The sequence below is a fragment of the Stylophora pistillata genome, chromosome 11 (assembly GCF_964205215.1).
Source record: "Stylophora pistillata chromosome 11, jaStyPist1.2, whole genome shotgun sequence".
NCBI lineage: Eukaryota > Metazoa > Cnidaria > Anthozoa > Scleractinia > Pocilloporidae > Stylophora > Stylophora pistillata.
The window spans coordinates 5,227,501-5,254,000 of record NC_142529.1 but is presented as its reverse complement, the minus strand read 5'-3'; the positions used below and the strand labels follow the sequence as shown (position 1 = coordinate 5,254,000).

General features: G+C 38.3%; 2 protein-coding genes across 2 annotated transcripts in view; one reads left to right on the top strand and one right to left on the bottom strand.

Annotated features, from left to right (window-relative positions):
• Positions 1-3,609: 3,609 nt before the first annotated feature.
• LOC111324013 (uncharacterized) overlaps positions 3,610-26,500 on the bottom strand; it is an 84,293-nt gene continuing 61,402 nt past the window's right edge. Inside the window, 11 exon segments of the mRNA XM_088737371.1 lie at positions 3,610-4,150; positions 4,152-4,405; positions 6,304-6,594; positions 6,909-7,175; positions 7,765-8,055; positions 8,768-9,034; positions 10,540-10,839; positions 15,460-15,756; positions 23,112-23,259; positions 25,038-25,354; positions 26,326-26,470. Of these exon segments, the coding sequence (XP_088593497.1) occupies positions 4,004-4,150; positions 4,152-4,405; positions 6,304-6,594; positions 6,909-7,175; positions 7,765-8,055; positions 8,768-9,034; positions 10,540-10,839; positions 15,460-15,756; positions 23,112-23,259; positions 25,038-25,354; positions 26,326-26,470 (2,724 nt within the window). The 3' untranslated portion in view covers positions 3,610-4,003.
• On the top strand, positions 16,553-22,084 carry LOC148719773 (uncharacterized). Its single transcript, XM_088737397.1, has one exon. It carries the CDS (start codon positions 17,113-17,115, stop codon positions 21,613-21,615), a length of 4,503 nt encoding a protein of 1,500 aa, XP_088593523.1. The 5' UTR covers positions 16,553-17,112; the 3' UTR covers positions 21,616-22,084.

Genomic DNA, 26,500 nt, shown 5'->3' with positions numbered 1-26,500 from the left:
GGTGATCACGTTAAAAATATCATAAGCAAAACAAATCAGCGACTGGAACTTGTCAGAAGAATCAAGCATTATTTACCTTTACACGCTCGGTTGATACTTTATAATTCTCTAATTCTTCATATTCTTGACTACGGTGATATCATTTGGGGTGACAAAAACAATGTTAACTAACATATCAGGCATCAAATGATTTTAACAATCTCAATCCAGATATTCAGGAATCCAAATCAATTCTATTGTTTAAAATGAAAGTGCAGTCTTTATCGTAGTATTTTGTAAATTACCAATTTTTCGTCTTTTACATATTGTAATGTAGCAATTCTATCCCTTTATCTTATATATATTTTTTAATGTCTGTAATCTGTATTTATTTTTCCTTTATTAATTTATTTTATACAGGGCCGTTCTGAAAACCACTTTTTGTGAGAACGCACCCTGTCTAAAGATTATTATTATTGTTATTATTATTATTATTATTATTATTATTACTATTATTACACGGGCTGGAAAAACAGCATTACTTCCGGTAAATTTGTGGATCCCTTCAAATTGATTGGTCATGAGATAGCATGACATGTACAGTGTCTGCTAAGTTGTAGCTGTCGAAAATCTCCAACAAAGAAAGTGATTCAGGGGACACCGCGGAAATATGTTTTTTAAGGCACGATACAGTATTTTATTGGTCAGCGGACACCTCAACGAAACCATGAAATGCCGTTAACTTTTACAATGTTTTCGCCGTGAGTGAAATCGACAGCGTAAAAAGGCAAAACTTAGAAAGATTACTGTAAACTTAGCTTTGAAACTTCGTTCACCTAAATAGTTCTTAAGCTCAATTATATAACTTGCCAAAGCCGAACTGAAGTTGCACACGATATGAAATTGTTGTTTTTCGCTGGCGGCTCCGTGGCAACTGTTTTGTTTATAGAAGAGCATAAGCACTAAGGCTAAAAATGAGACGGTTTTTGAATGGCTGAAGCGGTGATCCGAGGACGCTGCACCATCAGGTTTGTAAAGCAGTGGCTTGAACCGTATAAATCGGCATGTCAACGTTAACGGCATTCCGGTCAGACTCGCCGAGAAGACACAACATGCCCGCGTAGCACGGACACCCTATCCCCACTCGTTATTGTATGTATCATAGTTAGCCAAAAAACCTATGAATGTAACATGTATAGGACTGAAGCCCCCAAAATTCAAAAATTAGTTCAACTAGAGGAAGAATAAACCGAGGTATGTTTACGTACAAAATGTCCATTGTAATGGTAATAAATTAAGTTTTCACTTTCCACCTTAGTTTGTAATTTTTTTTTCTAAGTTGTAATTTTTTTCTGAGCAATAATTTTACTTTCCCAACAAGTATTTGTTTCCCATCACAATTATGAATAATTTGTAGTATGTATTTTTTTATGCTGCTCTTCCCTCACTAATCATTTTATTTAATTTTTTTTATTTTTGCTTTTTCTTTCCTTTCTTTACTAACTTACTGCCATGTGCAACATAAAATGTAGTAAGCTAACAGAATACTTCTGGTTTATATAGCTCCCTGATTCACAAAGTTACATTACCATCTTGGTACCACTAAAAAACAAATTTTTAAAAAAACAAATGTTTGAAGAAGTACTGTAAGGTAAAATAATTATAATAATATAATTTAATCAGTTTATGTGAGTAAAGCACTGTATTGTCTTTTCACATATTGCAACAGCCTTGAATGAATCAACAATCTTCTAAACTTGATATCTTATATTCTTGTTGGGTGTTTATGGAGGTGGAAAGAAGATAATGATTATGATGATTAATCTTCCAAATTGGAAATATCAGAGGAAAATCATCAGAAGTATTTCTGAAGTCAAAGTTGTTTGTTAAAAATGTTCAGGAGAAAATTGATTAGATTAAGTCAGCTGTCAATTCCCAGTTAACACTAAATCATGAGGAGTAACCAAAAGCTTGTAATTAGCCTGTGTACTGCTGTGCCCATCCAGTCAAATAAAAATCAGAGATGGGATATTCCCAAACGTAAACAATGATAGCACCATAAAAATGTCCTTTTCCCAACTTATTACTGGGGAGGGGAGCACTGGTATGGCTACACTAGTTGTAGTCAATAAGAAATTCTTAACTAACTTCGGCAATAGACATATATTTTGCCACCTTGAAAGAAAATGGCTACAAGTCAAATAGGAATGTTTCATAACAATGTTCTGTAGGGATATGAAGTAATATTACTGATGGGGATCATAATTATCCTTACAGTGGCAGAGCATGTGATGTGTATGTAAAGCAAAGCAAAGCTAATCTTAGAAAAAAATGAATGGAAGAAGAGTAATTGATTATTTGCATAAATTAATGCAATGCACATGCAAGATAGAGGAATATACTTCAGGTAAACATACATATGCCTGTAAAAGTTTCAAATGACTGAGTTATAAAAATCTAATAATAATAATAATAATAATAATAATAATAAAGTGGGTTTCATTGAAAATGCTTTCGTGTAAAACAATTAGAGCTGTTTGGGAAATTAAAGTAGCTGTTGTCGCAACAGAATAACGTTTGTTTAGTGATGTTTATAAAGGAAGTGGAAATCGAAGAAATTGTGAATTGTTTGCTGCGCCAAGGCTCGATAAAGATTAAATAGGCGATTGATTGTGGGCGCTGAAAATATGCAATATTTGAGACCGTCCAACATGATCGGTTCATTTATAATTTAACTTGAATTAAGCCTTTATTGACAGCAGTTGATAGCAAATCTCTATTACATGTCTTTAGTACGTTTGGTTGTGCCTGTGCACGAGATAACTTGTTGATAAAACTGCAAGTATATATGAAATGAACAAATGTTTTCATATTTTGATTACGGACACCCGTTCTTAAAGGCACAGAAAATCAGAACGGTGGAATGGCGAAAAATCAGTCTATAAAGTTAAAATTCTCAACCAAGCGAATAATTACCAAAATGAAAAGGCACCGCAGGTTGGCGCAAAGTGAGTGTATGTATATTTTCACAACACAATAATTACCTGTATCGCTTCATGCTAATAACACTTAAAAATCCAACCAGTCTTCAGACTCGCTGGAAGAGTATCTTACAGAACTAATCTCCTTCTTTGTCTGGATAACTATCGCTGTTTTGACAATTCTGAAGGCGAGGGCGACTGAAGAACCAAGATCGCGCTTCGTAACTGGACGGCCAGCCTAAGTCAGCAAACAGCACACAACTCCAAACAAAATGACTCCCCTATAACGCTATTTGTTAAGACGTGGTTTTAGTTTTAAAAAAACCATTCAAAGGATCAAAAATAACAAACAAGGAGAAGTATTATGCATATTTTCCAACTTAAAACCACGCAAAAGGCCAAGGTCTTCATCGAACTCAATTTACAAACATATGGAAGCGCTTAGTAGCTTAAAGTTGATGACCACTGACTAGTTACTGTGACGTCACGAAAACGTATTTCCGCGGTGTCATCGAGAATACTGTTGTTGTCAGTGTACATCGCATATTTTCTTTACTATGATTTTGGATAACCCCATCCCATATGACACCATGATACTAATAGTGATCATGACGATGATAGGAAGGAAGGCAATCAAAACGCATGGGACTTTATTGCCTAGTTTTTTATTACTTCTTTCAGTGAGACAAGAACAAAAATTGCGTCACAAACTAAACTACCGTTCCTAGTTAACAATTAGATCCCATGTTGCCGTGCGTCTGTTCGTTCCGTTTTTGATGACAGATGACGTCAAAATGGGGTGAAAATACAAAAGTGGCGCACGATTTTTAGCCGAGAGTTGCACTGACGTTCTTAAAAAATTTTGAGGTCTTTCGTGACTCATTACAGAACAGAATGCAATTGTTTTATACAATGAAGAAGCAAGATGTTGTTAATGGTGACGTCATCTATACATCTGTCCTCCATTAGATCCTACGTGTAACTAAGACCAAATCAGAATACGTTTATAGTTAAGCTTATAATATAAAACAGAACGGATAATCTTAACTAAACAGATAAAAAAAATCAGTATAAGGATTATCATATTTCCTCAAACACTTCTTAATTTTTTTCCTGCCATTTTCTTGCTGAAGCACCATATTGTAATATCCGGGACTCTCGAGTTTTTCCTGTAACGACTGATACTCAGAAAGAAATATGAGACTCCTGGTTCGAAGACAAGGGTTTGAGTTCCACATATGTTTTGAGGTTTGAAGCTTGTTCGTCGCTTGACTGTTGATCAGCTGAAGATTTGACGCCATCCGAGTCAATTTCTGTTTCAGTTTGCATCCTTTTATAAGGAACAGCTCGTCTTCGCCGCCATATCAGCCCACAAATTATAATGAGCAACACGACCACAATACAAGACAATGAGGTGACACTGGCAGCGAAGATGCTTTGTGTATCTGTTTAAAAGAAAACAAACGGCTTAAGAACCAGCTATCAAACACTGCTTAGTTACTTTGTTTCGATGCAATAATGTTCTTTAAGTAGATTCACCCTAAGGAATACGATGTTTCTTTTAAGCTCCAAACATGAATACAATTTCAAACGTTCTGTTGTCTCGTCTCGTGGTCGAACGCCATTGAATGCCAGAAGTTTCGAATTCCTGTCAACTCAACCACAGGCTTACCATCTGAAATATCTGTGGTTTCGGGTTTCTATGGCAATGGGTTCCTGTGACATTTACATAGCCGTTACTAATGTAGTTCAAATATATTACCTGTAGAATCTGTCCCTAGTGTCTTCAAAAAAATCAGCTCCGAATAAAGATTAATAGTTCATTACTTGTTTGGAAGTGTTTTTTCTGCCAGGAAGCCTCAAAATCGCTCGTTTGGGGCTTTCAAAGTTCGGCGGTTAATTCGGCTCGCTCTCTATTAGTGAAGAAATGCGACAAGACAGGCAGCTTAGGCATTCAGATCGCACACCACCACGTATTCGAGACAAAAATGTTTTACCTTCTAGATGTTATTTTGCCACCGAAAAATTCAACAGGCCACAGAAGGATTATCCAGCTGTTACGGTGACTCGGTTTTGAATCATTCCATGCATTCAACGGTTTACGAGAAAATGAAACGCAAAGTCATAGATTTGGAGCTCTGCTAGGGATCCGGATACGAAGGGTACTCAAAGGAATTCCAAACATGCGTTTCGGTTATCGTATCTAACACTCAATGGATTTTCCTAAGACTGTTGACAAAAACTTTCTCGATTCTTATTGGTCGATCTTGTCTTACGACATCCGCCGGAAGTACAAAGTTGCGCCTTTGGGGCTCCGACAGGGGGTACAATTTTTCACATTTTTCAAATGTTTGTACCTCGGGTGGGGTGGCTGGGTCCAAAATTCGATAACCGAAACGCATGTTTGAAATTCCTTTTAGTACCCCTCATGTCCGGACCCCTAGAAGAGCTCCAGCTCCGAATCTACGACTTTGCGTTCCATTTTCTCTTAAACCGTTGAATGCATGGAATGATTCAAAACCGAGTCACGTGACAGCTGGATAATCCTTCTGTGGCCTGTTGAATTTCGGTGGCAAAATAACACCTAGAAGGTAAAAAATATTTTTGTCTCGAATAGGAGGTGGTGTGCGATCTGGATGCCTAAGCTGCTTGCCTTGTCGCATTTCTTCACTAATAGAGAGCGAGTCGAATTAACCGCCGAACTTTGACAGCCCCAAACGAGCGATTTTGAGGCTTCCTGGCAGAAAAAACACTTCCAAACAAGTAATGAACTATTAATCTTTATTCGGAGCTGATTTTTTTTGAAGACTGACTACTAAGGACAGATTCTAGAGGCAATATATTTGAACTACATTAGTAACGACTCTGTAAATGTCACAGGAACCATTACCATATAAACCCGAAACCACAGATATTTAAGATGGTAAGCCTGTGACTCGACATTTCGTTATCAAGTCACATATATGACTTCCAGTAATCTCTACAAGAAACACAAACATATTTTATTAAGCCGTCTCAAAAATGGTACATATAGCTCTGTTTTAGTTTAGTAACAACCCAACAGTTCAATTTTTCTATAATAAATAAAACAATTAACTAAAATAAAACAATTATCTAAAACAATTTTCTAACTGACGAAAGAAAATGTAATCTCACACTGCACAACCTCGGCCGTGTAACAGACCAGTACATTACGTTGCTTTTGATACCTACATGTTGAAACCTGTTCAGACAGCTCTAAAATAGCCTAAACACTTCATACCGGACTTGAAAGTTCTAAGCTTCCAAAAATGTCTGAGACGAAACATTTTAGTGCATTCGAATAGTGAAGAAGAATATTTACCATCATCATGCTGATTATCCTTAGGAGCAAGCAGGGTGATTTTATACTCTGTTGACCCAAAGCTGTTTGTAGCGTGGCACACATAATCCCCATAATCTCGTCCATCCCGCGGCGTGACAATGACACTGTTATTCAATAACTTCATGTTAGCACCAGTTAGAACCTGGCCATCTTTCGTCCACGAGAAGTTCAACGGAATATAACTTGTTACTTGACATGAGAGAAAACACGGGGTTTGCTTTTCACACATCACTGAAGAAGGGGAAAGCTCTTGGATAATTCTGGGTGGCACTGTGTGTGAGAAAGAAAAATGTAATAAGACCAAAAGAAATTTTGACGAAATCATGCTCATGCCAACAGAGTAGAGTATAACAAACATATGTGGAGACGAATATCATGTACTTTTAGTTTGCGCGTTAAGTGGTAGTTTGCTTTGTTGTTACTGATGTTTTCTATTTGAACCTCCAAATTCAACAAGGAGTATCTAGCGTGACTCAGTTGTTAGAAAATGATACACCTATTCTTCCACATATTTACCTCACAGAAGAAATGATTATGCAGTTGTATTCAATGTTCAGTGTAATTTTAAATCAGTTTCTACGTACCAGCGACAATGACTATCGTAGCTGTACGGCTCTCTCCAAACATGTTCACTGCTTTACATTCATAAACGCCACTATCACCAGGAACAACATCTTTTATAATAAGTCTTCTGCCGTTGTTCTCCAATTGAGCGCGAGGTATCCTAGTAAGTCCATCTTTGATCCACGTAACAGAAGCCTCATTGTCCCCACTAACCTCACAAGTCAACACTACAAGTTCGCCAATTGCTGTAATGGTTTTTTTAGGCAGATCTTTGATGATAGGTTTACCTGAGATTTGATAAACGTGAAGTAGTCAAAGCAAAGTATTTAATCTAAAAGTAACAATTATGCGGATAGCTTCTTAAGAAATGAAAACTTCGTGTTTGTAGTTCTTTAAGCATGGCAACAGCAGATGGAACCTCGCTGTACAACACAAAAATACTACATTACATCTTATAATGGATTTAACTGAGTGGTTGTGAGGTTAAAATGTGAGAGTAAAGGGAATGCGGTCGGAATTTTCCTTCTGCGACGTTTGTAGTGCTTGGTGAGAAGTTCATTCGATTCCACTTTCTGAAAATAAACCCACACACAACCCACAATTCCTCCATTCGCTCTGATGAAGGACTAAAGCTCAAAACGTCAGCCTTTTAACTCTTTACGGTTGCCAATTTACAATTTCAACTTAGTGGATAACCAAATTACCTTGTTACCCTCACCGACGCAGCACCACAGTTTCTTTAGAAAATTTTTCCCTTTCTTCCGTGTGTAAATACGTAGCGTAAACTCTTCATACCGGACGTCAAAGCCCTAAGCTTTGAAACGTGTCTGAGACGAAACGGTTTAGCGCATTCGAATAGTGAAGAAGAATACATACCATCATCATGCTGATTATCCTTAGGAGCAAGCAGGGTGATTCTACACTCTGTTGACCCAAAGCTGTTTGTAGCGTGGCACACATAATCCCCATAATCTCGTCCATTCCGTGGCGTGACAATGACACTGTTATTCAATAACTTCATGTTAGCACCAGTTAGAACCTGGCCATCTTTCGTCCACGAGAAGTTCAACGGAATATAACTTGTTACTTGACATGAGAGGAAGCACGGAGTTTGCTTTTCACACATCACTGAAGAAGGGGAAAGCTCTTCGTTAATTCTTGGTGGCACTGTGTGAAAGAAAGAAACTGAATGTAATAAGCCCCGGCCGGACCAACACCCAAGGTCTTAAAATAACTGAGGAGAATGCGGTACCTTTCGTTCTATAATATCAAGAAAGGGATAGACATTCTATTCTTCTCGGATAACGACAAATAAACCGTAGGTCCTCTCCTGCATCTATTAATTTGTTAATTTGGTTAGTCAGGGGTGATGGGGTCTGGCCTGTTTACTGGCAATTGGGGGGGAGTGGGTATCTTCAAATAAATTTCCTTCGATTGTTTGTAAACTGCTGATGCAGTCCGGCCAGAGTCCCCCGAAAAGTGTTGTGATGCGCATTTGATCATATCTACATATTAATTTGCACAATATAAATATTAAACTATTATTATTGTTATTATTATTATTATTACTATTATTAAAATATTATTATGGCCAAAAGAAATTTTGAAAAAATCATACTCATGCCAACAGAGTAGAGTATAACAAACATATGGGGACACGAACATCATGTACTTTTAGTTTGCGCGTTAACTAAGTGGTAGTTTGCTTTGTTGTTACTGATGTTTTTAATTTCAACCTCCAAATTCAACAAGGAGTATCTAGCGTGTTTCAGTTGTTAGAAAATGATACACCTACTCCTCCACATATTTACCTCACAGAAGAAATGATTATGCAGTTGTATTCAGTGTTCAGTGTAATTGTAAATCAGTTTCTACGTACCAGCGACAATGACTATCGTAGCTGTACGGCTCTCTCCAAACATGTTCACTGCTTTACATTCATAAACGCCACTATCACCAGGAACAACATCTTTTATAATAAGTCTTCTGCCGTTGTTCTCCAATTGAGCGCGAGGTATCCTAGTAAGTCCATCTTTGATCCACGTAACAGAAGCCTCATTGTCCCCGCTAACCTCACAAGTCAACACTACAAGTTCGCCAATTGCTGTAATGGTTTTTTTAGGCAGATCTTTGATGATAGGTTTACCTGAGATTTGATAAACGTGAAGTAGTCAAAGCAAAGTATTTAATCTAAAAGTAACAATTATGCGGATAGTTTCTTAAGAAATGAAAACTTCGTGTTTGTAGTTCTTTAAGCATGGCAACAGCAGATGGAACCTCGCTGTACGACACAAAAATACTACATTACATCTTATAATGGATTTAACTGAGTGGTTGTGAGGTTAAAATGTGAGAGTGAATGGAATGCGGTCGGAATTTTCCTTCTGTGACGTTTGTAGTGCGTGGTCAGAAGTTAATTCCGCTTTCTGCAAATAAACCCACACTCAATTCCTCCATTCGCTCTGACGAAGGGCTAACGCTCAAAACGTCTGCCTTTTAACCTTTTATGGTAGCCAATTTACAATTTCAACCTAGTCGATATTACTAAATTACCTCGTTACCCTCAACGACGCAGCACCACAGTTTCTTTAGAAACCTTTCCCCTTTCTTCCGCATGTACATACGTAGCTTTAACTGTTAAACATTTTAAAATTTACGAATCTAATTGCCATAACATGAGCAAATTTCAATCTAATTTTATGAAATTATTTCCTTATGATCATATCACTTTCAACAGTGACAATAGCCCTCTTAACTGGTATTCTACTAGAGCCGTCACCAATTTGAACATTTGGAAGTATCTTATTGTTACTTAATTTGGCGAGAACCTTAATTTCGCAAAAATGGACTGGAATATTTTTCGGGCCTTAAATTTCGCAATTTGGCCAAAGTACGTATTAAAAGGAACCACAGAATTCTCAAAAACTGACACAATACTAATTTTCATGAGCAAACGGTTAGTCTCAAAATCGGCACAACTGATTTTCATTTTCCGTCATGCAATAGTTTCCAATGACACTGAATAAAACCATATTACAACAAAACGAAACTGAAAAACAGTTTGACTTGTTTCTTTGAAATGAAGCAGAGCTATACATGAGTATACGACAGCATCTATTTACACTAACAGCTGAAGGACCCTGAAGGGCAATGGCAATTTCTTCGAATGGATCCTCGGGAGGAAGAGCTGACACACCCCATATTACCCCAGCAACTCTTGCTTTCTCCCATCTTTTGGCACTGTGGCGCTTTGTCTACTGCTGGTGAAGTACATTAAATTTTGCGATGCTATTTTTTCACGAAAGTATTTTATGCTGGTCTTTAGTTTGGCTATTTTTTTTTTTAAATCCTAGAATACCCGCGAGATTAGGTAATAATAAGGTATGTTCTAATAGCATTAATAACATGCATGTACAGGAGAAGGTGTCTTTCCATAAAATTAAGGGCACCGTAGACACCTAAATAAAACTGTACTTTTGGAATGTTTAAAATTGTGTTAAGATCTATCACATCAGAGATCAGGCAAATAGACGAATTAAATAGGTTTTCTCGAGACGACTTGATTTCCTCTAATATTCTAGAGACATTTCTAACATCCACAGTTTTCTCCTTCTCACAGAAAGAAGAATTCTATAGTACCCTATTTCTTACCAGCCTCCTTTGTGTTAAAAACAGCAGTAATCGTTGGTCCATCCCCAACAGAAGTGAATGCCAATATTTCAAATTCATATTCAGTGTATTCATCAAGCCCAGTAACCTTTTGAATGCGAGTTGCTTGATTGCTAATGAGAAATATGCTTATTGGCCCTGAAGAGGCTTTCTTTTTGTAGAACAATTTAAATCCTCTGATGATTCCATTTGTGGAGTTTTCTGGTGGTAACTGCCAGGATGCCGATATACTGGAAGAATTGATTGCAGTCAAATTAAAGTCACTAGCAGGCAGTGAAGGAACTGCAATTGAGAAGTTACAATATAAGAAATCATAATAATAATCATAACGAAAAACAAAATCATTATGATCGTCATCTTCGTATCATTATTAATCAGATAATCGCTTAGCAGCGACCAGTACATGAAGGCTATCAGTTTTTTCATCTCTCCGTCTTTCGTAGGACCAGTTGTTTATACTCCTCCAGAAATTGTTTTAGAGCCTCCAGAAATTTAACTTTGTCATTTTTAGACCAAGACAAAAAAAGTTAAATCACCAAGTCAACTTGAAAGTACTTGACCATCATAACAACTAGTACATTTCTTTAGATTGAAAAAATTATGTCAGATATCCAGGTGTGCTTATTGATGAAAATATCTCTAGGAAAGACCATACCGCCCATATCGCTTCAAAAATAAGTAAAACAATTGGCATTTTCGCCATTCTAAGACAGTTGGTATCCCTGAATACTTTACACCCCGTATACGTATCTCTTATTCAATTCTACATATTGTAAGGCATATTCGCTTGTGGCTGGGCCAAGATGCTAAAACTTACAAAGACAAAATTATTCTTATTCTTCAAAAGCGCGCTTCCGCCTCATGTTCTTTGGTGACTACAATTCTTATGCAGTACCTTATTTTGTCTTCTCAAGCTTTCTTCCCTTAGATCTACTCTACTTTAAATCCGTTACTATTCTAATGCACGATATATCCAACAGCTTAACACCTACTAATATATCTAACTTATTTGCTTCCCAATCTAATACTCATTCATATAGTACAAGATCATCTTCAAGAGGTGAATATTATCTTAAACACTCCAGGTTAGACACACAAACTAAGTCTTTTTCGAGGTATGGTGTAAAAATCTGGAATAGTTTACCGTGTGAAATACGTCATATGTCCAAAAATAACTTTAAAATCAATGTCCACGACACTTTACTCCGAATACTTTCAGAAGAAAATGATTATATTGATTTACCCGAATTAATAACAAAAATTTCCTAAAAACTCGGCTTCTTATATTTGCAATGTAAACTTAATTAAATTGAAGTTATTTTTACTTATTTGTTTATTTATTTAACATTTTGTACTATTTTTCTCTAGTCTTTCTTGCGAGCCATTTGTATTTGTATATGTATAGCATACGTGTAACCATTGCTCGCCTCGACTAGCTAATCTGCTAACTGCGAGCAGCGGATATTGCTTTCTGTAATATTTGCCATAATTAATAAAGTTGAGTTGAGTTGAGTTGAAATTGAGTCGAGTTCGTGCGTTTCAATACTTTTGTCGCAGCCGTTTATGGAAGCCCAAGAGCACCAGACATTTAGCCATTTGTTTGTGCTTTATTGGGTGTTTTCGTTCTTAGCAATTTCCTTCAAAATTTGAATTTAAAAGTTGCTTCTTTCTCCTAAACTGTCCGTCATTTTCTATAGTTCTACTTTACGACGTTTCTGTCAATCAATTTAATTTCAACTTCCTACACTCAATTCAACTTGCAATAAATTTGAACTTAATAATAATAATAATAATAATTGATCAATTTATAGTGCGCTTTTACTTACAGTGATCAAAAGCGCATTACACTTTTGATTAAATTAAAAATTAACTTAAACAATATAATATGTCAAACTGAGAATAGAACTGAATATAAAATTGCTCACCGATAAAAAGTTTTAAAAAGATAAGTCTTAATATGCGCCTTAAAACTGTTCACATTATTAATTGCACGAAGTTCTTTTGGAAGAGAGTTCCAGAGCCTTGGCGCTGCTACTATAAAAGCTCGATCACCTAACGTCTTGGATCGAGTAGCTGGTATAGAAAGTAAAATACTATCTAAAGATCTAAGGTTATATAAGGACGATTTAAATGTTAGTAAATCACATAGATATTTAGGAGCAAGGCCGTGAATTGCTTTGAACGTAATAAGCAGAATCTTAAATTCTATCCGGCTTTAACAGGAAGCCAATGCAGACCGCGAAGAAGGAGTGAGACATGACAAAACCTAGATGCATTACAAACTAACCTGGCAGAGGCATTCAAAACTCTCTACAATTTGTGAAGCTGGTAGTTGGGCAGCCCATACAAAAGACTGTTACAATAATCAACACGAGATGTAATAAATGCATGGACAAGCATTTCTGTCGATTCTCGAGACAAATATTTGCGAATGCGTTTGATATTATGCAAATGATAAAAGGCAGCACCACATAACTTGCTAACATGAGTTGACATAGTAAGCCGCTCATCAAACCATGAGCCTAGGTTTCTAGCTACTGTTACCGGACAAACATCAATCGACCCAACCCTAATGCAATTGATGTTAACCTTGGCCAGCTGTTGCCTGGTACCTATAATTAAAAATTCTGTTTTGTTATCGTTTAACATAAGATTATCTGAAATCGTCCAACTCCGAATGTCATTGATACAGTCAGTCATGGACTTGATGGCAAAATCAGCATCCACGGATCAATAAGGGCTGAATGATACATACAACTGTGTGTCGTCCGCGTAGCAGTGAACTTGTGGAGGATGGCGTTCAACAATCTGAAACAGTTTGCGCGTGTAGATAGTGAAAAGCACAGGGCCCAAGCATGATCCTTGAGGAACACCTTGTTTAGATATGGCATATGTAACAGGACTCTTGTTTGGTTTTCTAGCTATTTGCTAGGCCGTTCCCAGTGCGTAGAGGTCGACAAAGCTCTCTCCTCGCCCCTGGATATAACTTCTGGCGTCCCTCCAGGGTCAATTTTGGGGCCCCTGCTCTTTATATTGTACATAAACGACATGCCCTCCTGCATCTGCTTCTCGCAAGTTCTTCTTTATGCAGACCATGCAGTGTTATTTTTTACCGCTAAAACTGCCATTGAGTTAGAAGCAAGCCTAAACAACGATACCAACCGTATTTCTTCGTGGATGGAAGAAAATAAGCTTTTTTTTTAATATGAGCACGACTGAATATGTGATATGTGGCCTGCATCAACGGCTTAAGCGGGAGGATAGTATAAGCTTATTCTGCAATGGATCTTCCTGGAAAAAATCCGAGTCTTTCAAATATCTTGGCGTTGTAATTGATCAGCACTTGAGTCAATTTTAACAACCATATTGAGCGCGTGGTCAATAAGGTCTCAAGGAAATTGGGTGCTTTTAGGCGTCTGAGAATTTCCATTCCCATGGCTGCTGCAGAACGCCTTTACAAGACAATGGTTTTACCTGTTTTTGATTACTGTGATGTGGCCTGGCACGGCTGTGGTAAAGCTAATTCTGATGTACTCGAGCGCTTACAGCATAGAGCTGCAAAGTTAATTTTTCCAAATTCTGGTCTCGATACTAAAGAGCTGAATGCTACTTTGGGTCTAGTACCCTTGATTGATAGACGAAAACTTCATATTGTCTTCTTAGCTAGAAAATACCTTGATGGCTTGGTACCGCCTTATCTGAATCACTATTTTAATTTAAATACTTCTATACACACGTTTGCGACTAGACGCCGTAATGACATTCATCTTCCAAAAGTCAACCTTCAGTTCGCCAAGAAATCTTTTTATTTTACAGGCGCGAGGGAATTTAACGGTCTCCCTCGCCATATTAAAACAAAGCATTCCAATAATGAATTCTCAAGGGTCACGAAAGACTTTTTCCTCAATTATTAGATGTTTTCATGTAGATGTACATCTCCTTTTATTGATGTCGGCCATGCAACAGTTTTTCTTAGTGCTTTTTACCTTTTAGACTTTTTGTATTTTTTAATTAAGTATTTTAATAACAGGACCCCCATTGACACCAGTGCTTAGTACACTGAAGGGGTTATCCTGTATAATTATTATTATTATTATTATTATTATTATTATTATCATCATCATTATTATTATTATTTTAAAGGAAATTGTATAAATTGTATAAATATTCTTATTATTATCATTATTATTATTATTATCATCATCATTATTATTATTATTTTAAAGGAAATTGATCTGAGAGACTACCATTTACAGAAACGCGCTGCGTCCGGTCAGATAGATACGATTTAAACCAGGCAAGCGCATTGTCAGAAATTCCCAAATCAGACTCAAGACTTTCTGCACCGTAAGGGATAAATTGACGTGCTCTAAGCTGAGTCTGTTGAAATTGCTGCATGCACACTATATATTAGGCATACAGTCTAATATGCCTTATTTGAAAGTGTTCTTAATTAAAGTAAACATGAATCGGATGATATTTCACTTCTATTCGTAGGATGTCTGTTCCAATGAGCAACACATACTTGACTTAGTATATCTGTGCTGTCGCTGTTTCATTATGTTTTTTTTTATCGTTATTAACAATGACACTCACGAACAAATTCTAAAGAAAATATAGCCAATGACATTGAAATTAGATGGAGGTCGTGAAGGAGCTACAATTGGACAGTAGTGTTTTGATTTGTGTAATTACCTATAAATTGTGTAAAAACTTCATGCTACATGAATAATTATTAATGCTGTTGCATTTTCGTATAGTAATCACTTGATTCCAAACCATGTAGTTGTTTAGTCTTATCATGTGTTTGGTGTCTCATTGTCAGGAAACGCTTAGTAACGATGGAAAAATTCACAAAACAAGGTTCACAAATCTTTTCATTATCTCTAGACTATCACATACCATCTTCCATTGTTCTTGCCACCTCAACAGAACTTTTTGGTCCATCACCATCAGATGTGTAGGCCTGGACTTGAAATTCATATTCTTTGTATTTATCAAGCCCAGTTACAAGTCTGCCTAATGTTGATCCACTGGTAATATTCAAGAAAGCAAAAGACCCTGTGGAGCCCTTCTCTCTGTAAAACAGTTTAAATCCTTTGATTATTCCGAAAAATAATGGTGGTAACTGCCAATAAGCTGTAATGCTGGTAGAGGACCTTGCAGCCAAGTTGAAGGAAGCAGGAGGTTGTGATGGGACTGAAAAAAAAAAAAAGAAATCAAGTGACAATTGTTGAGTAATTGACAACATAAACTCCATTAGCGTTAAATATTTAATATTACCTGGTTAACTATTAAAATGACCGCCATTAGAGTACCTTGACAGTAACTGCAAAGTTGGTCATCCCTAAGTTTGTAGTTTTTGCTTGTCTTCATCAATGAGCTGCTTCTCAGAATTGCTGTATACTGAGGAGACATTTATCTCCAGAACTTTAAGCTCTCATATTTAATTTCACACTTACACAACAACGATACACATGACAGCCAAGAGCATACTTGTTCGTCAGTTCAGAACTCACCGCAAGGGCCATTCAAAACTAAGTACTCATCCTTTGTGTATGCTTAAGTTCGTAATTTTTCTGTAACATCTTACTTTTACATAGACATGAACAATAAAGACTGCTGTCTTTTTTCTGAAACCACTTTCAGGGCTCGACACCAACTTTTCAACCTACTAGCCAAGTGGCTGGTGACATCTTAGATGCTACGACAATGTCAGTTCACTTACCAGCCAAACTAACAGGCTAGTGGAAACCGAAATCCACTAGCCAAAACTGAATTTCTACTAGTCTATGGCTAGTCGGCCACCGTTAGTGTCGAGCCCTAGCTTTGTTAAAATCCAACTAGCTATTTAATATAATTATACAATTCAGTGCAATAGGAAGTTTTTTTATTATTATATTATGGCATCATTTGTTACATGTGCACAGCTGCTCACTGGTACAAAGGTTCAGAGAATAGCAGACTGTTACGAAAAATAGTATTGCGTGACTAGCGCTACATTCTAGAGGCTTCGCGAGAGTTCGTTGTTTGTTTATTTTTAGGTTCTTACGTGAGCGTTTCTAAATCGGTGTATTTTGTAATCCTTCTATAATTAGAACTATTACTAATTCAGAGAATTCTAGAAGCTTATTGTAAGAGTATATAAGTAGACGAGTCCTAGCGAAGTTTCAACTAATCTTTCACAAGCGAACAGAGTTGGAGTTAGCCGTGTTTAGTCAAGCGTGACAAGAGCTGTATTTATTCAAGTTGGCGGAGGCCGTGTAAGTTTGTCGAGTACGAGTTGCTTAGAGTTTAACTTGTGGAAATTACGTTCATTTTCGAATAAATCTTCTTGTTGTTGTTCCGACAACCCTGCGTTCAGTTTAGTTCACGAACAACCTTTCCTCAAAACGTTCGAACACGTAACATTGGGGGCCTGTCCGGGAGAGGAATTCATTTGTTTACCGACTACAGAAACCAGGAAAGGACAATTCAAGAAGGAGTTACAGAAAAAGTAAGAAGAACCGTACAAGAGAGTGTATTGTGGTTTTCCTGTGAAACACCGCTTTGGAAATGGAAAAGCTTTTGCAGATGGGAAAAGAATTTGGTTTGGAAGGAGAAAAGCTCCTTGAGTTTGTGAGAGACGAGGAAGAAAAAGAAGAGAAACGCAGACTGCTTGAAGAAGAACGAAGAAGGGAACGGGAAGAGAGAGAAGAAGAAAAGGAAGAGAGACGTCGAATGCTTGAAGAGAATAAAAGAAAGGAAGAGGAAGAGAAGGAGGAAAGACGCAGAAAAGAAGACGAAGAGAGAGAAACTAGGCGACAAGAACGCGAACTAAGAAAATTGGAGATGGAAGCCGAGCTGTTGAAACAGAGAGAGAGTATTGAAGCGGCAAAAAGAGAACATGAGTTGGAGATTGCACGTTTGGCCGTGCAGAATGCTGACGGGCGTCCTGAAGTAAGAGAGGATAGGGCCAAGGCACCCAAGCTTCCCTCATTCATCGATGGCAAGGACGACTTGGATGCTTATTTACAGAGATTTGAGAGATTTGCAGCGACAGCTAAGTGGGAGAAAACAGGATGGGCTTCGAAACTTAGTGCTCTTTTGTCTGGACGTGCACTAGAAGTTTATTCGCGGTTATCTGAGGAGGCAGCCCAAGATTATGACCGGGTGAAGCTAGCTTTGATGAAGAGATATGACCTTACGGAGGACGGATATCGCCGTAAATTTAGAACATCGAAGCCGGAAGTCGATGAGAGTCCAGAACAGTTTATAGTGCGGCTGGAGAGATACTTGTTGCGGTGGTTGCAACTGTCACACACTGAACAGTCCTTTGAAGGCCTGAAAGACTTAATTGTGGAAGAACAGTTTATTGACTCCTGCCCAAAGGAGTTAGCTACTCACCTTCGTGAAAGAGCCCCGGAAACGCTTGACCAGATAGCGAAAATCGCCGATCAATACTTGGAAGCACATGGAAAGCAGTTGTTTAGTTCCGCGACCAAGAGGCCATCCAAAACGGAGGAAACAAAGAATTCACAGAGTGAGACAACAGCTCCCCAGTGTTACAAATGTAATGCCCACGGACACAAAGCGATTAACTGTCCAGCTCTAGTAAGAAAATGTTTCCTATGTGGCAGGCGAGGTCATGAGGCGAGGAACTGTCGATCGAGTGGACGGAAGTCAGGAAATCAAGGTAAAGATAGTAATCTTGTGCAACGTGGTCAAGTTAGTGCTGGCTGTTTGGTTAAGTCACCAGATCTTAACGCTACCCCTGAGGAAGTTAAGTCGTGTATTCAAAATGATCAGCTTCTGTTGGCCTGTGGCAAGAAAGTCCCGTTGCTAAGTAATGCCTGTGTTGAACCCTTATCTGGAGTAAGAAGTAAGATGCCAGTTGTAAAAGGCAGAGTAGGAGAGAAGACTGTTGACGTTTTAAGAGATACCGGTTGCAGTGGAGTTGTAGTCAGGAAGAACCTTGTTAGCGAGGATCAGTTCACCGGAGATTTTAACGTCATGCTGCTTATAGACAACACAGCGAGGAAAGTGCCTATAGCAAGAATTTATGTTGATACGCCTTATCTCAAGGGTCATGTAGAAGTGCAGTGCCTTTCAGATCCTATCTACGACCTAATTATTGGTAATGTACGTGATGCAAGGGACGCAAAAAATCCAGATCCCAGTTGGCAAGAGGCTTGTGCGGTAACGACCCGAAGTCAAGCTAAGAAAAAGGATGAACGCACCACTTTGAGAGTGCCTAGTACCCGTGAAAACCCTATTGTGGATAAAGAGAAGCTCAAACAGATGCAGCGAGAAGATGAGAGCCTACGTAAGTATTGGGATCGAGACGGTGTACTAGTGAAGGGTCAGGCGGAGATTTCCTTTGAAGAAAAATCCGGAGTACTGTACCGCTTGTACCAGCATCCCTATGTAAATGGTGGTAAGCCACTTAAACAAGTTATGGTACCTGGAAAGTTGAGACGCTCCATAATGCAAGTAGCTCACGGATCGATCATGGGCGGACACATGGGTATAAAGAAAACAACGGACAAGATCCAGAGTGCGTTTTACTGGCCTGGAATTCAAGGTGACGTGACTCGATTTTGCAAGTCCTGCGACGTTTGTCAGAAAACCGTAAGTAAAGGATCAGTACCAAAAGTACCGTTAGAGAAGATGCCATTGATTGATAAACCCTTTAAGAGAGTAGCAATAGATCTTGTTGGCCCTATAAGTCCCCCGAGTGAAGAAGGACACAGATATATATTGACGCTGGTAGATTTTTCGACTCGCTACCCAGAGGCTGTGCCGCTAAAGAACATTGACACAGAGACTGTAGCAGAGGCATTGGTAGATATTTTCAGCCGTCTAGGAATACCCGAAGAAATCTTGAGTGATCTCGGTACGCAGTTTGTTTCTGACTGCATGAGAGAAGTCACCCGTCTACTCAGCATTAAACAGCTTACAACAACACCCTATCACCCGATGTGTAACGGCTTAACGGAGAAGTTCAATGGAACAATGAAGTCTATGTTGAAGAGACTGTGTAGTGAGCAGCCAAGGCAGTGGCATCGCTATATAAATCCGCTGTTGTTCGCTTATCGTGAAGTTCCCCAAGAGTCCACCGGTTTTTCACCGTTTGAGTTGTTATATGGAAGAGCTGTCAGAGGACCAATGGCTATACTCAAACAGCTGTGGACGAAAGAAGTTGACGAGCCTGAGGTAAAGAACAGTTACCAATACGTTTTCGAATTACGAGAGAAGTTAGAAGATACTCTTAAACTCGCCCATAGTGAACTGGAGAAAGCCCAGCAGAAAGGAAAGCACTATTACGACCGAAAGGCCAAAGTTAGGAAGTTCCAGTCAGGTGAGAAAGTGCTTATACTGCTACCTACCGACCACAACAAGCTACTTATGCAGTGGAAGGGCCCCTTTGAAGTTAGTTCTGTGGTAGGTCTCAATGACTACAAGGTGAAAGTAAAAGGCAAGGAGAAAGTTTACCACGCTAATCTACTTAAAAAGTATTTTGAGCGAGAGGAGACCACAGCCGAAAGAGCATTAGCTGGTGGAGTAGGCGCTTCGTGTGTAGACGATGCTGTCAACTGTGCAGTTGAAGCAGATGAAGCAGAAGAAGAAAACCTTGATTTCTTAGAGCTTGGTGGATATGTAGCAAAAGAATCGATCGAGGATGTTAAAACCGGACCAAATCTGACGAATGAGCAACGCAATGAATTTACGGATCTGGCTAAACAGTTCGCGAATTTGTTCACTGAAGCACCAGGTGCTACAGATCTCGTTCAGCATCATATCAAACTCGTTTCAGACGAACCGGTTAGATCAAGACCTTACCCAGTGCCTTACAGCATCAGAGAGTCGCTGAGAAGAGATATTGTCGACATGATCAAAATGGGAGTTATTAGGGAGTCCAGTTCTCCGTATGCATCACCTGTGGTAGTAGTGAAGAAAAAAGACAACACAAACCGTGTGTGCGTTGATTATCGGAAACTAAACAAACTAACTGTATTTGACCCCGAACCTATGCCAACCGCCGAACATTTGTTCCAGAAGCTTAGTGGAGACAAGTTCTACTCAAAGATTGACCTAAGCAAGGGATATTGGCAGATAAAAATACCGGAAGAGGACATACAGAAAACGGCGTTCGTAACACCCGATGGATCGTACGAGTTCCTGAAGATGCCGTTCGGAATGACCAACTCGGCAGCAACACTGAAGCGTGCAATGAAGAAGTTGCTAAAAGATTTAGCCAACGTTGATTTCTATTGGGATGATATATTGGTTCACACCCGTACGTGGGAAGAACATATTGGAGCCCTAAGAGAGCTATTTTTACGCCTTGTACAAGCGGGGTTCACTATTAGACCTACTAAGTGCCTATTCGGTGTAAACAGTGTGGATTTCCTAGGCCACCGACTAGAGCAAGGAATGATTGGTCTACATCAGGATAATGTGGAGAAAATTAAAGATGCCCCAAGACCAAGCACAAAGAAACAGGTGCGATCATTTATGGGTCTAGCAGGATACTACAGAGATTTTATTCCCAACTTTGCAGCGATTGCAGCGCCCCTATCTGACCTTACGCGGAAAGGCCAACCTAATAAAGTTGAGTGGAGTGAAGCCCAAGAGAAAGTCTACCGAACAATCAAGTCTTACCTAACAAGCGAGCCTATTCTACGGCTCCCCGATCCAGCTAAAACCTATTTCTTAAGGACGGACGCCTCCAACAGTGGAATCGGTACAGTATTAATGCAGAAACATAATGAGAAGTTATTCCCTGTTTGCTACGCAAGCAAGAAATTGACAGGTGCAGAAAGGAACTATTCTACAATTGAGAAGGAATGTCTAGCAATTGTATGGAGTATCAAGAGATTTCATCTCTATCTGTACGGAGTTTCTTTTGTTCTTCAGACGGACCATGAACCCTTAAAGTATATGAGCAGTGCTAAGTTTAACAACGGACGCCTTATGCGTTGGGCTATGTTTTTGCAAAGCTATTCATTCAGAGTTGAAGCCATTAAAGGCTCAGAGAACGTTGGAGCAGATTACTTGAGTCGTGTAGAGGATTAAGTTTGCTAACATTGAACTGCACCTTATTTCGCAATTTTTCTTACTTAGGATAAATTTAGGAAATTTCTTCTAGAAGGGGGTTATGTTACGAAAAATAGTATTGCGTGACTAGCGCTACATTCTAGAGGCTTCGCGAGAGTTCGTTGTTTGTTTATTTTTAGGTTCTTACGTGAGCGTTTCTAAATCGGTGTATTTTGTAATCCTTCTATAATTAGAACTATTACTAATTCAGAGAATTCTAGAAGCTTATTGTAAGAGTATATAAGTAGACGAGTCCTAGCGAAGTTTCAACTAATCTTTCACAAGCGAACAGAGTTGGAGTTAGCCGTGTTTAGTCAAGCGTGACAAGAGCTGTATTTATTCAAGTTGGCGGAGGCCGTGTAAGTTTGTCGAGTACGAGTTGCTTAGAGTTTAACTTGTGGAAATTACGTTCATTTTCGAATAAATCTTCTTGTTGTTGTTCCGACAACCCTGCGTTCAGTTTAGTTCACGAACAACCTTTCCTCAAAACGTTCGAACACGTAACACAGACACAACATTTCGGGTTAAGCAGCATCAATATCTTTATTTACTATCCAACTACACTTCGTAGAGTACAAATAACGCCATAGACGAGTACAAATATCACGCGGTATTTGTTCTCTAGAGTACCGATTAAACAGGTTTTCTCGCATCGCGCAAGCGAAGAGTTGTATTTCCGACGACGAAGAGTCAGAATGGCTGGCAAATATACATCGAAGTTTATTAGATGAATAGAACAAAGAAAAACAGCTAGACGACCTGGAAATTTCTTCATTTATTGAAGATACAGCAACACGACAACGCGCCGATCCGTTCCGCTTCGCATACTTCTGTCACGTACTCCCCGTAAATAAATATTCGCGAAATCCGCCCGCACTGAAATAACAGTTTGGCGTGTTGGATAAGAAATAACTTATCATTCTTTGTATTTTGACTCGCCCTACGGGCTCGTCAAAATACGGAACAACTCGTAAAAATACTCAGCGATACTACACAACAAAACGTCTAATAAGATATATGTATCTGTAGATTTAATATGTCCAGCTCCAAACTTTACTGAGTCAGTTAAACAGAATCAGTGACCACTGGAAGATACTTAGGTTTCCATTGGCGAATAGATTTAACAATAATTTGGTTTTTGTCGATCTTCAAGAAAAAAAATGGTCAAATAATTACCTTTATGGTTATATATCATGAGATAATTTGTTCCATGCAGTCACTGAGAATAGGATACCATCGACGACGATACAATATCTCAGGTAGATATCAACACCTGTGAGAAGTTGCTTTCCAAATTTTCTTCTGTCCAACTTTAAAACTTTGCTGAACCAGTTAACTATGGCAATGGAATAAGCATCATAGAACACAGTGTACGTATCATATTCATCTACTTTGTAGCTCCCCTTTGGCCAATAACTTACACAATAATTTTGTTTTTGACTCAACAGGAAACAAGTGGTCAAATGCATGATTACCTGTACTTAGAGGTACTCCATATACTTCCACTCTCAGGGTTTTCCATTTTTGATATTGTGTTGGCACAAAGCGGATGAACCTTGCACTTACAAATTCATCAAGACTGTTGATAACAGTGCTGTCTTTGTCTGTATTTCCAATAAAGACCTAGAGTTAGTGGCACAAAAAGAGATACCAAAAGATTGTTTTCAACTTTTAAGCATGTTAAGTATAACCACTAAAATCAACAGTTCATTGATGGACATTAACTTCAAGCTAATTATGACAGATAAAAATGTCATTAGCACTCTGAAACACATAACTTTGTTTTCTTACAGTCTGTTGCTTCTGGATTGTAAATTACCATTTTTGAAATAGGTCGCTTATGGTCTTGAGGGTATAGGAAAGAGGAGATTATGCCCAATGATTTTATCTCAAATCATTCTGTTCCCCACAGAATGGGCATACTTGTTGGCGACGAGAATTCAGAATTTACGGAAGTTTAATTTCTATTATATAGTTTTATTATCCAAATGTGTTTCATAAAGTACAAATAATGCCCAAGACGAGTACAAATATCAGACGATATATATATATATATATATCTTATTAACCAAGCACGAGGGCCATACTGGGAGAATATCGGCCCGAGGTCCGTACAAAAAGACCAACGGCTGATATTCTTCAAGTATGGTCTCAAACAAGCTTGGTTAATAAGAGATTTATTATACAACTGAAGTTCAAAGGGACACAAGTGCGGTATCATTCGGGACCATTTGGGAGAGTGCCCGGTCTAATACTGAGAGAATATTGACTGGCAATAGAGCATTTTGATTGGTTGATTGTAGTTATTAGCCCTCTGAAAGCCCGAATCGTGTAATAAAATAGGATATATGAATTCAGTTAGACACTTTGTTTCTCCCATGAAACTCAGCACCAGGAAACTCTGTCAATACACTTGTGCTCAGAGATCCGATGAAGTTCCAGCCAAGTTAAGTTCCTCCCTTCATGTGCCTGTAACCACAGGTAGCCCAAGAGTTCTGTGTTTTTTTTTTTCTTTTTTTTTTTTCTGGGGGGGGGGGGGGTTTAAAAGTTAATAAATTCAATCTTAAACCCCAAAATCACATACAGGCAGTATTCTTCGGCTGCCTGAGCTCTGGCCATAATTGTATTTTCATGATTTTTCAAATTCCTTTCAAGTGTAATAAGTTGATTACAATGGTGTCTCACAGACCTTCCTACAAAGTACTTATTCCAGAAGAGTCATTTGTGTGATAAAGTAACACTTGTATGCACAATTACTTTTTAATTTATAATTAAGTTCACGACAGAATAGGCTGTGTTTAGCTTCATGTGAAATCATAGACAGATGTACATGCTATCTACTGACTACGAAATACAATGTTACAGGGAAGAAAGGAGAAAGTCAACTAAAAGAGATCCTGGCCTTGTGATTCACTGCATGACCCAAAAAAAGTTCCTTTCCTATTTATAAATCACACTAATTCACACAAGATAACCATAAATTGAATGTTTATAACAAACACAGGTGTGTTAATAAAAGAAAGGATGGTTAGCAAGTTCAATTTCTACAACCGTCGTCTTGTCCCCTTGAGAGACATTAATACACTCATACATAGAGGAACTCACTCCTCTTTATACATGTAGTAGTCTAAAAATTTAAAAGGATCACTTGGAATTACTGAAAATTAGCTGCAGGATGCAGAGTATGAATAAGGTCATACTCCGATTGTGCTTTTTAAGATTGCCATTTGTATAAATTCAATTCAAAAAGAAACTTTTAGCATCAAGACTGAAATTTGACAATTAAAAGAAACATCGCTCATGCACCCCACTCTTAACTCAGAACGTTCAACAAGTGCAACGAAAACAAAGTCAGCTATTTGATATGACTGTACATGAACATTACATACATGTAGCCTGACCTTGTCATTGTTGTTTTCTTTGTAGGTGTCAAAAGTCGCATCATTAAGAGATAAATTTATCTTGTACTGTGTGGTCCATTCTGCTACATAAGATGCTGGATTTCCCTGAGTAGCCACTGCGCAGATGATATACTCATACAGCAGGTCAATTTGTAGGTAGTCATTGATATTGTTATTATCCTTGGGTGCCCATGCCTTACTTTTATTCAATCGACCACTTTTAGCTTGATACCTACAGCTATGTATTGAGGTGGCTGTGAAGCTGCTGTCTGGAATTTTACCACCGTCAGCCAAACCAATGGCCTTCTTATCACAAGCTACAGATAAAAATAACAACAATTATTAGCCGTCATATCTTTCCAATTATATCTTCTGCAGCATCTGAAGGATCCCACCTCAAATTACCAGTAACCACATTCCTAGTTGTCAATCCAATAAATACTTCATGAGTAGTATATTGAAACAACAATGTTGGTCACATAGTTTGGTTCATTTTCTCCCATAATTATAATTCTTCAAGTCTGATTAGGACTTAAGCTCAGTCAGGTATTGAGAGTATCCAAAAACTAAATTAAGTCAACAGAAAAGATAAGTCAATAATATTAAGTTGTCCGCTCATATATCCCACAATATTTTGGGGCCAGAAACTCAGACTGATAATTGATAGTTTTAACCACCTGCTACAAGACTGATAGAGACATGTCCCCAGGTTGGCAAATTTGATCACCAAACTGAGTAATTAAAAGAAAAACCTTTACTTTTTTCCTTAATTTTCTTGTTGTTTATTTTACTGAAACACATTATAGTGGTTGTAACTGGGTTGCCTGTGCAATCCCAGCCCCAAGGCATTGTGGGGTGTGCAATAAAAAGGAAGATGGCGGCTTGAAAACGTTTGTGTGTGTTTTTCTTGTGGAATCCGCCTGCATCGAGGACCAGTCTGGTGTTCAGACATTACACGCATGGTGCTTGAAATCGAAAACTCAACTGAACCAGTAAGGGAGGTTTTCGACTGTTTGAGCTTACGTAGGGTTTCTATCAACAACGATAATTCACGGTAACAAATATATCAACATGAACACGACAAGTTTCCTTCCAAACGCACAAGGGCAATTTCCCGGATGTTTTACATAAAACATAGGCCCGCAATGGGAGCTACATTTCTTCTGGTGACAATTTTTTTTCCTGGTAATCATAACATGATTTGAGGTTGATGGATGGCCCATTTAAAAAAATGCTGAGCTTTAATCTCCATAAGCATACAAGAGTACATTATAAGTTCCACCCTCACTTGACATTTTTTCTACTCCAAACACCTCTGTTCTCATACACACCCTGCCCTGGTGTGTTTTTGGCAGAAATCGCAGATATCTTGTTAACACTCCATAAACAACATGCTTCACTTCTGAGTTCCTGTCACCATTTCCTATCAAAACCTAACATAATAACAAACAGTCAATTCATCT